The sequence below is a fragment of the Mobula birostris genome, chromosome 1 (assembly GCF_030028105.1).
Source record: "Mobula birostris isolate sMobBir1 chromosome 1, sMobBir1.hap1, whole genome shotgun sequence".
In the NCBI taxonomy this organism is placed as follows: domain Eukaryota; kingdom Metazoa; phylum Chordata; class Chondrichthyes; order Myliobatiformes; family Myliobatidae; genus Mobula; species Mobula birostris.
In genome coordinates this window covers 237,687,828-237,703,006 of record NC_092370.1, presented here as the reverse complement: position 1 = coordinate 237,703,006, position 15,179 = coordinate 237,687,828, and the positions used below count along the sequence as shown (strand labels likewise).

At 39.5% G+C, this 15,179-nt stretch overlaps 1 protein-coding gene across 5 annotated transcripts in view; it reads right to left on the bottom strand.

Moving 5' to 3' along the window:
* dlst (dihydrolipoamide S-succinyltransferase) overlaps positions 1 to 15,179 on the bottom strand; it is a 64,430-nt gene that overhangs the window by 31,965 nt on the left and 17,286 nt on the right. For 2 of the 5 annotated variants that reach the window (XM_072274007.1, XM_072273997.1), the window contains 8 exons: positions 14,941 to 14,989; positions 11,538 to 11,599; positions 10,107 to 10,181; positions 7,320 to 7,375; positions 6,647 to 6,758; positions 6,375 to 6,563; positions 4,646 to 4,728; positions 1,771 to 1,868 (listed from right to left, as the gene is read on the bottom strand). In XM_072274007.1, the coding sequence (XP_072130108.1) occupies positions 1,771 to 1,868; positions 4,646 to 4,728; positions 6,375 to 6,563; positions 6,647 to 6,758; positions 7,320 to 7,375; positions 10,107 to 10,181; positions 11,538 to 11,599; positions 14,941 to 14,989 (724 nt within the window). Of the gene's footprint in view, positions 1 to 1,770; positions 1,869 to 4,645; positions 4,729 to 6,374; positions 6,564 to 6,646; positions 6,759 to 7,319; positions 7,376 to 10,106; positions 10,182 to 11,537; positions 11,600 to 14,940; positions 15,020 to 15,179 lie in introns of all 5 variants that reach the window. The other 3 variants (XM_072274025.1, XM_072273988.1, XM_072274016.1) reach the window with 2 other exon arrangements.

Genomic DNA, 15,179 nt, shown 5'->3' with positions numbered 1-15,179 from the left:
AGATTTTTATGCCACTCGTACACAGCACAATTTCTAATGGACGTACAAATGTCACATCAAACCGTAAGAGTGAGGACTGGACAGAGGCAGCATGGAAATCCCAGACGACATTCATGGAGGTTTTTATCCTCTCTTGGCTCAGTAGGACATAGAAATAGAATTCTGGGAAACAAAGTCCTCTCATTTCGACAGTTTTCATCTGTCCAAAAAGATACACAGCTTGGCCATGCCATAAATCATGAATTTCTAATCACACCCATAAGCAACAACAAAGAATTGGTATGCTACAAATGCAGAAAAATATGGACCTGCTGGCCTCACAATGTGGTTTTGAAAAATTTGATGCTGCTGTTTCACATAAATGGTGCAAAGGTGTTCCAAACAAAGTGAAATCTATAGAAGGCAGAGTTTCCTGCAGAAAGTACATGTGTTTTCTCACTGGTTAGATATTTCAAATAAAACTAGCAATGAAAGAGTTAAAAGCCAGTGAAAGTGGATAGTGTGCTCACTGACCAAATAAAAGGCATCTATATCTGTGTTTTCCCCTTAACCCTGTTTGTTTTCCTGCACTTAAGCTCATTATATCTAGGATTACTTAACTAACACTATTATGCATCCCCAAGATGCAAGAACACAAGAAAAGGAGCCAGAAATGATAAAATCTTTTAGTCTAACAATATCAAAATTCCATTGCCTCATCATTAAACTGCTTTTATTTGAAGACCGAGCTTCTCCCTTGGGGGTTTATCTCTCTCCTTCATCTCTTCCCTCCTTCTCTTCAGTCTCCATGCAGATGTTAGTCTTACAAAATGCATTCTTCACTAATCTGTTTAAATAGGTTGTTACACAACACGATCCTGAAGAGCTGTAACCAAAACTGGTTTATTAGACCCTTAAAAGAAATGCTAAAAGCATTATTTCTAACACAAGAGACAAATATTTTCTCAAATTAACATGGGGCAGTCGGTGCAACTGACAACAAAAAGCACTTTAGGAACAAATATTTACACGTTTGTCATTAAGTGGAGATTATTTTTCAGTTTGGCGTAGGGTTTACAGGCATTGGAAGAAAATTCCCTAATTAAATTTCAAGGTGTAGCAGAGTTACTTTCAATTTAAAGCCAACACATTGCCCTGTAACCTTCTGTGTACAACCTTTCCACAAGACTCATAGGAAGACAAAGGTCAAGAAAGGGGAGAGAAGAGGACACAGCAGCAAAATTGGGGAAGACAACACTGTTGTGCCCTGAAATGATAAAGCATGGATTTGATACAATGATTAACAATCTACAACTGTTAACCTCAGCTATTTCACCAGACCACAGAAATAATGGAGTGTCCCAACAGCATCCAGCCGGTCACATCAGCAAAGGTTAAGCTGGCTATGAACAGTTGAAATATGAGGTATTAATGGGTGTAAAAGTATAAACACATCACTCACTACCACTCTTGCCCTTCAACACAGGATGACAAGTTTTCTACATCTGCTTCCAGAAGCAAAACATAAAAAGGTTTTAGCAGTTCTGGCTAACACTTATTGAAGAGTCGCAACGTACTGGTACTGAGCGTCAATGTGAATACTGCAATGGAATCTCACAACTCCAATATTCGAGAGGTAGGAAAATTTCCTGTGTCTAACACAAGTCAGCAATGAATCATACATTAAACACTAGTTTTTCTTATCAAACAAATAAGCCTATTAAATAAATGACAATTACAGCTATATGCTTATACCACTTATGATGATTGTAGGTACAGAATCCATCTTACCTCATATCAATCTCATTAAATGTCGTCAGCATGGCACAAGTATTCTGAGCCTCCTTTAGTCGCTGTGCAATTCGCTGTCGCATTCTATTCATTTTAACCTAATAATTTGAAAGTTAATTACTGAATTACTCCATTTTAATTAATCAACAGCTTCCACATGCAATATAGCAACTTTCCTGATCTATTTCATCCCATGTTGTTTCAAGGGAGATGTAACAAACAAAATTTGATACTGCATCATATAATATCATTAAGGCAGACAATCAAGTGCTTAGTAAAATAAGTTTTATGAAGCATCCCGAAAGAGAAAAGATATGGTGCATTCCAGAATTTAGAGCTAGTGCAGGGCCAATGCAGGTGAGAACTGGAGGGTTGCAAGGCTGGAATTAAGTACCAAATTTGACAGGCCAAAGGACATGAAGAGAACTGCAAAGAATGTCAATAGAAGCCAGGACACACAGATGTGATGTGAAATGAGACTTCATCATGTCAGGATGTGAGCCTTGTTGGCTATACTACCGTCTCCTGCTTATTCCTAACTGTCTGTGAGAAAATGGTGGTCAACAACCTTCTTGAATTCCCTAGCTCTTTCCATCAATCAAAGTAGTTTTAGTTACAAACATCCAGGACTTTAAGTCAATGATGATAAAAGAACAGTACAATGTTTGCAAAGTCAGGGTGGCATGTTAAAAGGAGGAAAAATTACAAATGGAGGTGCTAGGCTCCCAAGTGACTACAGACCAACCCTTCTTGCTGGTAGACACTGTGGGATCACCATATTTCCACATTATAAAGGAAGCTATTTCAATCATCGGCTATGCCACTTTGCAGAATAATCCTATTTGCTATTTCTTCTCGAAACCTATGCACCTTACATTCTCATTAACTCATCCCAGGTTCTGCCGCCATCTGCACAAACCTACCAAGACTAAATAACCTTTCAATCCGCATGGCCTGGAAAAGTGGGAGAAAAATGGAGCACCCTGAGGGACAACTTGCAAACTCCACACAAACTGCAGAGGTCAGGATTGAATCCAAGTCGCTGGAGCAGCAGCTCTACTAGCTTGGGAAGCGCTGCTGGAGGAACTTAATACAAGTAACAACTATGCTATTAGTGGACTATAAGAATGTGTAGTGTGGGGGGGGGAAGATGTATGGAAAAAGGACAGAGAAATGAATGGGGTGCCAGTAAAATGGCTTACTTTGCCTTGGATGTTGGGATTTTTTGGGCATTGTTTGTACTGCACTTATCCGGACAACAGCATTCCATCATGCTCTTCACTTGAGCCTTGTTAATGGTGGAAAAATCAGGAAGTAGGCCGTTCACATGACACCCAATTAATGTGGGCTCATTGACACAGTATGTACTTGACAAAAAAATTAGATCCTTGTCAATTATGAACCCATCAGAGCAGTAAAAGTGCAAATGAGTGTCAACGCCATGTGTTCTTTTTCTGAGATGAACAATTCCAGCAACATGCATGACACAAGTGTTTTTGCCATTTATTAGCTCTTGTTTGAATACCATAAACAAAAGAGACTATGCAGCTGTTGGAAATCCAGAGTAACACACACAAAATGCAGCAGGTCAGGCAGCATCTCTGGAGAGGAACACACAGTCGATGTTTCGGGCTGAGACCCTTCATCAGCACTGCGCATGTTTGAATACTGCCTTGCTTTGATGCACATAGACAAGGTATAACCATCTTCAACTTTGTGTAATTATAAGCACAACACATTTGCATTTTTTTCCATGTTCTGCTGTTACTATCATGAAACGGGGTGGGCAAAGCATGCTAGGTTGAATTAAAAGGAAGTACATGCTGGATAGATGTTCTCCACTTTTGACTATTTCAGAAGAATGAGTCGATAAAGCAGATGAAGTGATGCTTCCAGAAAACTGTGTTGAAAACCTCTTGCAGTGATTCCTTGTGACTGGGCTAATCCATTTCCAATTAATGGCCTCCTATGTGCACCATCTCTCTCCAATATTGTTTACCCCTCAATGTCCAGTGGTTTTCATTTTACCAAGACTCATTAACGTAACAGTCAGTGAAATACTAAACACAAGAGATTCTGCAGCTGCTGGAAATATGGAGTAACACACACAAAATGCTGGAGGAACTCAGCAGGTCAGGTAGCATCTATGGAGGGAAATAAAAAGTTGACTTTTTTGGACCAAGATCGCTCAGCAAGAGTGGAAAGGAAGGGGCAGAAGCCGGAATAGGAAGATGGGTGGGGGGGAGAAGGAGTACAAACTGTAGGTGATATGTGAAACCAGTTGAGGGGGAAGGTATATGCGGGGGAGGGGGAAGATAAAGTGAGAAGCTGAGAGATAATAGGTGGAAGAGGTAAAGGCTGAAGAAAGATTCTGATAGGAGAGTGGGCCATGGGAGAAAGGGAAAGAGGAGAGATGCTCGATGAAGTGGTTCCCCCAATCTACATCAGTTCTCCCTGATGTAGAGGAGCCTGCACCAAGAGCACTGAATACAGTTGATGACCTCGACAGACTTTCAGGTGAACTTTACCTGTGTGTCTGTTGGAGTTGTTTACTGTATCCATCTGAAGGACCTGTTTCTGTGATGTAATGCTCTAAGAATAGAGAGCCACAAACTACTAAGATGATTTTTTTTTTCACTGAATAAATGTACAGCCCATTTTTCCAAGTTAGCCAGGCAATAATTTCATGATTATCAAAGAATTCTACAAAAAATGAAACTGCTTCACAGGAAAAATTTCATCTGCTAGCTGATAAAATAGCATTTAGAGTTTCAATCCAAGTACATCAACAATGCAATCACTCATACTATTTGTATACAATGCCAAATACTGTATATAACATGCAATTGCTATGACAGCATTTTATTATACCTACTCTATGCTCTGATCTGTCACCTTTGAATCCCATGTCTGAAGCTAACTGTCCAACAGGAGCTGCAGTAGGTTTCACTGCTGATACTGGAACAAAAATAACAGTACAACAAGGCAATATTAGAAATTACGTATATGCTATACCCTCAATTATATCCTGGGCATATCATCTCATATTTTGCAGATAACACAGCAAAACTCCATTTAAAGAAACAATTGTAACCATGCTGCCATTAGCAAATTTACTAGTTACAAGTTAGTGATCCATGATTGCAAAGAGTGTTATGAACTACTAGATACAGCAAAAGATTTGCTAAAATTAACAACCTTATGTTTTCACTGCTTTATTACATTATCTTGTTTCAGTCAATAGTACAGTTGCTTCATTTGAAAAGCTGGGAATTCAAGCTTCACTCTGGCTTGAGTGCATAATCTTAGTGGCAGTTCAAAGCAGTAGTAAGGAGAATGCTATATGATAAGGCACGGGGTTGGGGAAAAAGTGAACTCATTATATATGGTTCAGTGTTGTTCCTTTGATGAATGACACCAAAAACATACATTGTAAAAGGAAAATAATGCTTTGCATTAATAGAGAAAGTTTCAGGAAATCAGGACATTCCAAGACAAAATATTTTTGAAGTGTGATCATATTTGAAAAATAGAATATGAGAGCTCTAATTTGCACAAAATTCTGACCTCTGCAAGGGATTGGCAGCTGTTGGCAGACCCCGAAGGGCAGCTGAAGTTCCCCAACCATATCGCAGCCACCACCCTGCCACCAGACATTGTCCTAGTGTCTGAGTCTACTAAGCAAGTGGTGCTGCTGGAGCTGACAGTCCCATGGGAAGATAGCAAGGAAGAGGCCTTTGAAAGGAAGCTCTCCAAGTACGCAGGACTGGTCAGCAACTGTCAGCAGGCTGGATGGAGAGCGAGGTGTCTCCCAGTGGAGGTTGGTTGTAGGGGATTTGTAGCCCGTTCTTTAGTTAGAGCCTTCAGCATTTTGGGCATCGAGGGAGAGAGGAAGAGGAGAGCCATCCACAGTACCACCGATGCGGCAGAGAGGGCCTCAAGATGGCTGTGGCTCAAAAGAGGGGAGCCATGGAGTCATAAGTAGCTAGCCATCTGGACACAAGCTGGGGTCTGATCAGCCCCGGCTGGATCACCTGGAGGCAGTTGTATGATGTTGAAAGACCTGAAACACCCGATAATTCCAGGAACATCACTGAAGATGTGTCCAGAAGCATCAATAGATGTATGTACACAACAGAAAAATAGAATATGAGAGTTCTAATTTGCACAAAAATCACAACAAAATGTGACAATTAACCAGATAATCTTGATTTTTAATGATGTTATGTGAAGGATGGTTGACAATCTTGACAAACTGGGTCACTCTGCTACACCCTGACATAATGTCACGATATTTGTTTTTAAACATCCACTTGAGAGATGGGCATTAGTTTAACATTCTTTCAAGCACCCAGCCCTCTAACGTCATAGCTTTCTCTCAGGACCACACCAGAATGTCACTCTAATTGACTGTGCTTGGGACGCTGAGTGGAACTTGAAGTCACAACCTTTAATCTCAGGTGTGTGTACAACCCACTGAGGTAAGTGTATAGGATCTCATTGTGCATCTTATGGCAAGACACCGCTTAAGAAATGACATTAATATAAAGTGGAGTATGAGATTTTTGAGGTATGAAATTACTGGTGTTTTTTTTAAAGCTTACCGGGTTTACTGTCCATGGGTTGTGCATGTACAGGTGGCACGGGCGGCATTGTGGTTGGAATTGCCCCTGCTGTGGCTGCTGGAGGTGGCGGTGGAGGTGGAGGCGGTGGCGGCGCTGTGGTTGGAGGTGGAACTGGAGCTTCTGCTTTAGCAGCAGAGGGGGTTGCTGGCTTGGTCTTTACAGCACCACCTGGAAAAGCAAAAATAAAAATTTTAACATATTTCAACCTATGATGTTTTTCAAAACATTGTGTAATATAAAGGATACTCCACCTTCTGTCTTCCTGAGTTTAAACAGAGGCGTTCCTCCTTCCACTTTACCGCCGTCAGGGACCAGGAGCTCCTCAATGATACCAGAATGCGGTGCAGGGACCTGCACTGATGTCTGTAAAGAAAAAGTATTTATTGCAGAAATTATACCCTAACCAGATCAGATTCTCAGTGTTAGCACGGAAATTCTCTGCAACCTTTTTGATTCTAGCAGTCAACTAAGAAACAAAAATATCTTTACGTTCAGTATTCAAGACGGGGGGGGAGTTGGTTCAGAAATCAGATCCAAACTAATAACACAGCAGACAGATCTTCTAAGCTTGTTTTACAAATGACAATAAAATACTCATACGGCAAACCCACAGATAATCAGGAATTCACAGAAAAACTGGCTTGTGGTTTCTGATAAATGAAACATTGACTCTTTATTCCCCATCGTTCTACTGGCTCTGTCATCTGAATCCCTACTAAGGAGCCTCAGTCCTTTATTCAAACCTTCATAATTCTTGGTTTGAAGCAATCTGGGAATAGATTAAAGCTTTCCCCACTAGAATACTGGAATATTAAGGAACAAATTATTTGTTAGCTGACAGTTATATTGAAGAAATCTCAGAGATTTAATTTTAAAAAACAGGGAAAAAGCAATTTACAAGGAACAATCAAAACTATTACTAACTTTATCAGTTTCAATTTCACAAACTACTTCATCTTCACCTACTTCATCACCAACTCCTGCAAAGAAAAACAGGAATTAATGCATATTTTGCGAGGGAAAAGAGATTGCAAGTGTCATTCTCTGAATTAAAATCAAAACCTCATACTAGTCTTAGAAATCTTCTAAAACACCAATTGATAAATTTGTAAATTCTAGTTCCAAGAATACACGTCAGCTTCTTGATCCTTTTTTTACATACAAACTTAAGAAATTGGAGAAAAGGTAGGTAATTCAGCTCCACGTTTCAATACGATCATGGCCAATCTAACTTAACACCATATCCCTCGGTTCCTCTAACATCTCAAAATTCATTATCTCAAATGCAATTAATGACTGACATTTATAGTTCACGGTAAGAGAAGAATTCTTGAGATTCACCATTCACCGAGTGAAGAAATTCCTCATTTCAATTCTACATTACCTGTACCTCATGTTAAGACAGTTGCAGACTCCACAGCTAGGGGAATCATTCTCCAGTTACCGAGTTTCTCCAATGGAGAACTCTAAACATTTTTACATGTTTTAATGGGGTGAGCTTGCCCTTCTTTGATTACTGGAAAATAGAAGTTTAGTCTACTTAATTTCTCTTCAAATGTCAGACCTGCCCTGCCACAAATTGATCTGTAAACTTCTGTTGCGTCCCCATATAATAAATATATCCCTTTTAGGAAGAGAACAAAAAGTGTACATGACTCTGTATGTGGTGTGGTCTATCCAAGATCCTATATAATTGTACTCTATAGTTTTAAACTCAAATCCTCTTATAAAGGTCACCGTTCTTGTTAATTGCTTTACTGGATTGTCTGCCCCACCATGGCATTTTCCCTGTATACTTTTATTACTGAGTTAAATGCATAATGCCAAAAATGACAATGATCTCAAGATTTCATCAGTATTAATCAGACACAAATACCAAAGAAACTGGTTCTGATTATAAGTAAAGAAAACTTCTGCTCATCCACAGCTAGCTATCGGACAAGTTGACAAATCAGATGTAGCGAATAGATGGAATGAGGCTGCTGCAAGGTAAAACTAAAATTCCGTGAGCTTGCATGCAACCTAATTATTTTTTACAATGATGTCACTGTGAGGAGGCACGCCAATGAGAAATAGAGGGAAGCCAATCATAGAAGCTACAGAGGAAATAGAGTGGGGACAGGACAATTTAAGCCAGGAAATCGTTTAATGGCTATCTCAGCAAATGTAAGAATATAAATAGATAATGCCACCCAGTTGTAAAATCAAAGAACATTGGAAAAAGATCTATGTCAAAGGTGGATGAAGAAGTTGTCTTTAAGAAAAGATATAAATAAATTTCACTATTTCTATTTAATATTTTAATTAGCTTCCAGCATCCCAACATGCTAGAAATTTTCCACAAAATCTCTTCCAACTAATTGAGAAAAGAACTGCAATTGCTGGAAATCTGAAATAAGAACAGAAAACATTAGATTGAACAACAGCAAGACAAAATTTGCATTTCAGATCAATAACCAAAGTCAAAATTGCATCTTCTGGCATATGCACAGTTGCAATGAGAAGCCTACTTGCAGCAGTACATATGCACATGGCAGTAGAGACAGCAGTCATGAGAAAACCATGAACTAAACTTTAATTATACAAAGTTATACAAGAAAGAACACGAGTAGAACAAAAAGTGGTAATGGTGTTGATATACAGAGATATGATTCTTTAATGGCAGAATGAATAAATGCAATGCTTATGATAAACTGGGGACTAAAAGTGACTGAATAACTAAAATGATGGGGGTACCAGCTGAGAGAGGTGTGAAGTCATTAATTAAAGGTGATCTGTCTGGAGGATATCAAGCAGAAGGAGATGAGCGAGGATATAAGACAGAGTAAACAAATTAAACAATGCTAGAGTATGAGATAAAATACTGGAAATACTCAGCAAGTCAGGCAGATAAAGAAAAATAAGTTATTGTAAAAGACTAAAGGCCTTTCACCAGAACAGGCCAATTCTAATACAAATTGGAAGAGCTATATAACTCTGAAGTTGTTGAATTCGTGTTGAGTTACTTGAGCTATTGCAAGTCTACTGAGAAATTGTCGTTTCTCAAGCCGATATGAGGGGTGATTGATAAGTTCATGGCCTAATGTAGAAGGAGTCAATTTTAGAAAACCTAGCACATTTATTTTTCAACATAGTCCCCTCCTACATGTACACACTTAGTCCAGCAGTTGTGGAGCATACGAATCCCTTCATTGAAGTGGTCCACAGCAGGGGTGATTAATAAGTTCGTGGCCTAAGATAGAAGGAGATGAGTTATACAGCTCTCGTTACATGCACGTGCAGTTCAACTCTGAATGAAAATGCAGAAAGTTTGAAGTGAATAACACATCTCCTTCTACCGTAGGCCACTAACTTATCAATCACCCCTGCTGTGGACTACTTTCTGGATGTCCAAGACGCCGACTTCTACAAAGAAGGGATCTGTGTGCTCCACACCCACTGGACTAAGTGCGTAAATGTAGGAAAAATAAATGCGCTAGGTTTTCTAAAATTGACTCTTTCTACTTTAGACCACGAACTTATCAATCACCCCTCGTATTAGGATTCCTTTGAAATGTAAAAGGTCAGTGGAATTTTATAAGGAATGCATCTGACAGTGATAGATATTAAAGGTCTTTCAAACACTGAATCTAGTGGACTTCAACATCTTTCAACTATTCAATACTACATATAATGAAGCAAACATTCATATTGCTCTAAAATATACTGTACCTTTTTCCCACCTGACATCTCCCTCTGTGACAGACTCTGCAAATGCTGGTGTATTCACCGTCATCACTTCATCATCTATGAAAGTAATCAGAATCAGATTTATTTTCACTGGCATTAGTTATTTTGTGGCAGTAAATCAGGAACAGATCAAAAGTGCATTAACTACAAATTGTGCAGATAGACATAATTTTGCTCTTTAAAGTTATCATTCAACAAAGAAGTTTCCAGGTATAATCAACCATACATGAATACAGCCAAACGAGACAGCGTTATCCTGGGTCCAAGTGCATAACACAGTACCAACAATTATACACAGCACAAGGCACATACAGCATGAAAAAAAAGATAGCAAGCTCATACAAGGTATCAGTAAAATACCGTCACACAGAAAAAAAAACATAGTCCAAGATCCTGAGTCCATAAATGCTGCAGTAATCTGCAGTCGAACACAATTGTCTTCTGCCAAGCGAACACTGGGTAGCAGCAACTCCAGCTTGGATGCCACGCCACCCCATCTCCAGTGGTGTGCATCGGAGCATGTCAATTCCAATGCCTCTCTCCTGGGCGGTTTTAAACAGGCAACACCTCAACATGAGGCCTAGACCTCGCTACGACCAAGGCAATGCTGCTCCACTGCTGTCAACCAATAAATCAGTGAATTGGACTTGCAGCATTCCACAGTAACAATGTCCAACAGGTTCTTGCGATGACAAGAAAAGCAACTAAAGCAATCACTCGCTGTTAGACTGCACACTCCCTTCACGCACCAACTCTGTCACAGGCAGCAGCATGATCCAACTTCTTCAGTTTCTCCATCAAAGAGCAACTCACTGACAGGGGAGACCTGCAGTACACTATGTCCAGCAGGGTCTTGCAATCGTACAAAATATATTTTAAAAAAGACAATAACACCCTTTGTTCACCCTGTAGAAGCTGCTGCGACTGAGCCTGTCGCCATCTTAGCAGAATCAAACAAAGATGGCAGAAGCAAGCTGTATGCAGAAGATTCAAAACAACTGAATGAATAAACTTAATACAAAGCATACTCAGACTATGTGCTAACCCAGCATGTCAAACACCCAAATAAAATGTTTTCCTTCAAGAACAGCTTGCCAAGAACTCTACACAGTGAGAAACTATATAAAAAGATTTTAAAACAACACTTTCAACTGACTGCAGTTAAACAATGCAACTGAAGTACAACTGAAATACATAAAATTAAGTAAAACAACTCATGACCATAAACTATTTATTTAGTGTGTTTTGTTAAAGCAAATGATTAGATATTGTCTTTAGGTCACATTAACTGCTCCCCATTTTGAAGGCTGGAAGGATATCTGATTAGAATAAATAATAATTGTGGATCAGAGTACACAGATGGCCTCTTCCGTACTCAAAATAGCCCTTCACATAAAATAATTCAATACTTACTGAAAACTGCTGAGGTTCTGAAGTGTCGTATATGGAAGATGCTAAATTTGGAGCCATTTTCACTACAAATAAATGAACATAATTAGAAGTATGCTCTATAAAAGGTACAGATCCATTATACAATTAAAGTTTGGAGTATTGTGACCGGTTCTGCTCGCCTCATCATAGGAAAGATATGGGAGCTTTAAAGAGGGTTCAGAGATTTACCAAGATACCGTCTAGATTAGACACAATGTCTTATGAGGAACAGATATGCTAGCAATGGCTTTTCTCCTTGGAGCGAGTGAGGATGAGCTAAGACTTGATAGAGGTGTATAAGAAGATAGAATGGACAGCTGGCAGCTATTCCCTGTCACGGCAATAGATAATACGAGAGGGCATAATCTTAGGGTGATTGGAGGAAACAGTGGGGGGGAATGTCAAAGTGGTAAGTGCATGCACACTGCCAGGGGCTGGTGGTAGAGGCTGATACATTAAGGACATTTAAGAAGCTCTTGGATAAATACATGGATGAAAGAAAAATGGGGTCTATGTGGCGAAGGGTTAAATTTATCCTGGAGTAGGTTAAAAGGTCAGTACAACATTGTGGTTCAATGTTAAGATTCACTCACAACAATGGAAATTCAACATATTTCACAACCCCAAATTTGATACAGGGCTTATCAGGAGTGCAAATTATATTGCTGGACACATGTGCCTAGAATAAATTAATAATTTTTAAAGGGTTTTGATAGATACTTGCTTATGCATAATCATATCTTAGGGTTTTAAGAAAACAATGTCATGTATATCAATTGTAGGTATAAATTTAAAAAGTACCAGCTACTCTTTTACAAAATATAGCTACTTAAAAAATTAAATCTCTCCATACAGCTGCAGTCATTGTGCTTCCTCTGAATGTTCATGATTCATAAGACCATAAGATATAGGAGCAGAATTAGGCCATTTGGTCCATCAATTCTGCTCCGCCATTCAATCGTGGCTGATTCTTTTTGCCACCCCTTCACATATGTTTTAAATGGACGCTGCTCAATCCTAATTATACCTATCGTCCTAGACAGCCCCACCATGGGAAACATCCTTTCCACGTATACTCTGTCTCGGCCTTTCAACATTCAAAAAGCTTCAACGAGATCACCACTCATCCTTCTAAATTCTAGTGAGTACAAACCGAGAGCCATCAAACTTTCATTCCCAGAATCATCCTTGTGAACCTCCTCTGAACCCTCTCCAATGCTAGCACATCTTTTCTTAGATGAAGAGCCCATAACTGTTCACAATACTCAAGGTGAGGCCTCACCAGTGTCTTATAAAGCCTCAGCATCACATCCCTGCTCTTATATTCCAGACTTTTTGAAATGAATGTTAACATTGCATTTGCCTTCCTTACCACTGACTGAACCTGCAAGTTAACCTTAAATGTATTCTGCACAAGGACTCCCAAGTCCCTATGCATCTCAGATTTTTGGATTTGCTCACTGTTTAGAAAATAAGACTGCTCGTTTATTTCTACCACCAAAGTGCATGACCGTGCATTTTCCAACATTATATTTTAACTTTCTATGCATATAAGACACTTAAGAAACATACGTTTCAGTGCCGAGCCTCGGGAATGGAAATTCCCGAGTTCAATCCAGTGACAGATCGCTCCTGAGCGCGCTCTCCATCCGTGCTGGGTTGATGTGGAGGATCAAAAACCCAAAACCCAATAATTAAACCACTGCGTTGCTGAGTAATAATTGTAGCTTTCATCGGGGCAGGGCCTTTCTCACTTTATGACTGATGGCGTTTCACCTCTTTCCGATCACTACTATTACCACTTTATTTTAAATCGTGATCGTGATTATTTTCGTGAACAGAAATATTGCCGATTCAGAGCTCCCGCCGCCGAGTCCTAATGTCCACCACACTGAGACAGGTTAAATAAGGTCCAGGGTTCCGCTGGGTCCTAAGATCCACCAAATTTAGACAGGTTGAATAAGGGACTTGAGCATCCGCGTTTTTTGGTATCCACGAGGGGTCCTGGAACCAATCCCTCACGGATAACGAGGGCCAACTGCATTTGCTACCCTTTTTGATTCTGCATCCCTAATCCATTGATTAGGCAGGCTGCAATTTTGTCCTATCATCTGCCTACCCTTCCTGACAGTCTGACTGCACACAAGCTTTACTTTTTTACCACCCATCCTATTCTGAGTCTCTTCATTCCAGTAGCCATCCTCCTGCCAAGTTAGTTTAAACCCTCCTCAACAGCTCTAACAAACCTGCCTGTGAAAATACTGGACCCCCTCAGGTTCAGGTGCAACTCATCCTTTGTGTACAGGTCATACCTCTCCCAGAAGCAATCTCAGTGATCCAAGAAGCTGAAGCCTTGCCCCTTGCAGCAGCTTCTCAGCCACACATTTATCTGCCAAATTATCCTGTTCGTATCTCACTGGTACACAGCACAGACAGCAATCCAGAAATTACTACCCTGGATATCCTGTTCCTCAGCTTACTGCCTAGTTCTCTAAATTCTCTCTTCTGAACCTTTCTGCTTTTCCTTCCTATGTCATTGGTACCAATATGTACCAAGACATCTGTCTGCTTTACCTCTCCCTCCAAAATGTTGACGCAATTCACTTTGTTTGAAAAAATACATTTGCAGTGTTAATAAACAGTGTAACCATTCTTCTCCACGATCTCTGAACAGACCGAACATACAAAGATTACAAATGGAAGTCCTGTAACTAATGCTAATGTATCCATGCAAAGTATGTTAGTCCTGACAAAGGGTCTCGGTCTGAAACGTCGACTGCACCTCTTCCTACAGATGCTGCCTGGCCTGCTGCGTTCACCAGCAACTTTGATGTGTGTTGCTTGAATTTCCAGCATCTGCAGAATTCCTGTTGTTCCATGCAAAGTATTGTTATTTTGTTATTCCATACATGTACCAATTGCTTTCAGAAATTTGTACTTCCTGCCCTGCTTGTTTCTTTTGGTAAATATTTTCTCTTGTTTATGAGTGGGTCGGTGGACAATATGTGAGTAGCAGTGCAATAATTATCTGGATTTTTTTTGTGCGTAGTACACAGAACTAAGCTTTTATTACAGGGAAAATATCCAACAGCATTCTTATTACAAAGAAAAACATCCTCTTTAATTTAGAAACCCAAGGAAAAGATCAATATCCCTTTGGGCAGACCACATGACAAAAGTTAATAACAAATAATCAGTTCAGAGCTTGCTTCATAAATGCCTGACAAATGCAGCTGATCGGAAGGAACATTTTAAATTTGGAATGGAGGTGGGGGGGGGGGGAAGAAGAGAGTTGGTAAAAATAGAATCAGAAATTTTTTTTAAAAAATCACTAAAACTGAAAGCAACAACATTCATTTTCAATCTATAATATTTTTGTACTTACGGAAGCTGCCTGCTTTTATCATAAATGGATCGATGACATACTAAAAGACCTAGAAAAGACACATTTAGTTGTGGCAAACCTGCAATATGTATCAAAGCACAAGAAAGAATGGAAAACTATTGTCAATGGATATTTGTCTACTCACTTCAGCAAGCATCTGTAAGTACTTAAAGGTTTGCCACATTTTAAATGAAAGTAGAATGCATTATAATGATATACAACTTGATATCACTTATGAT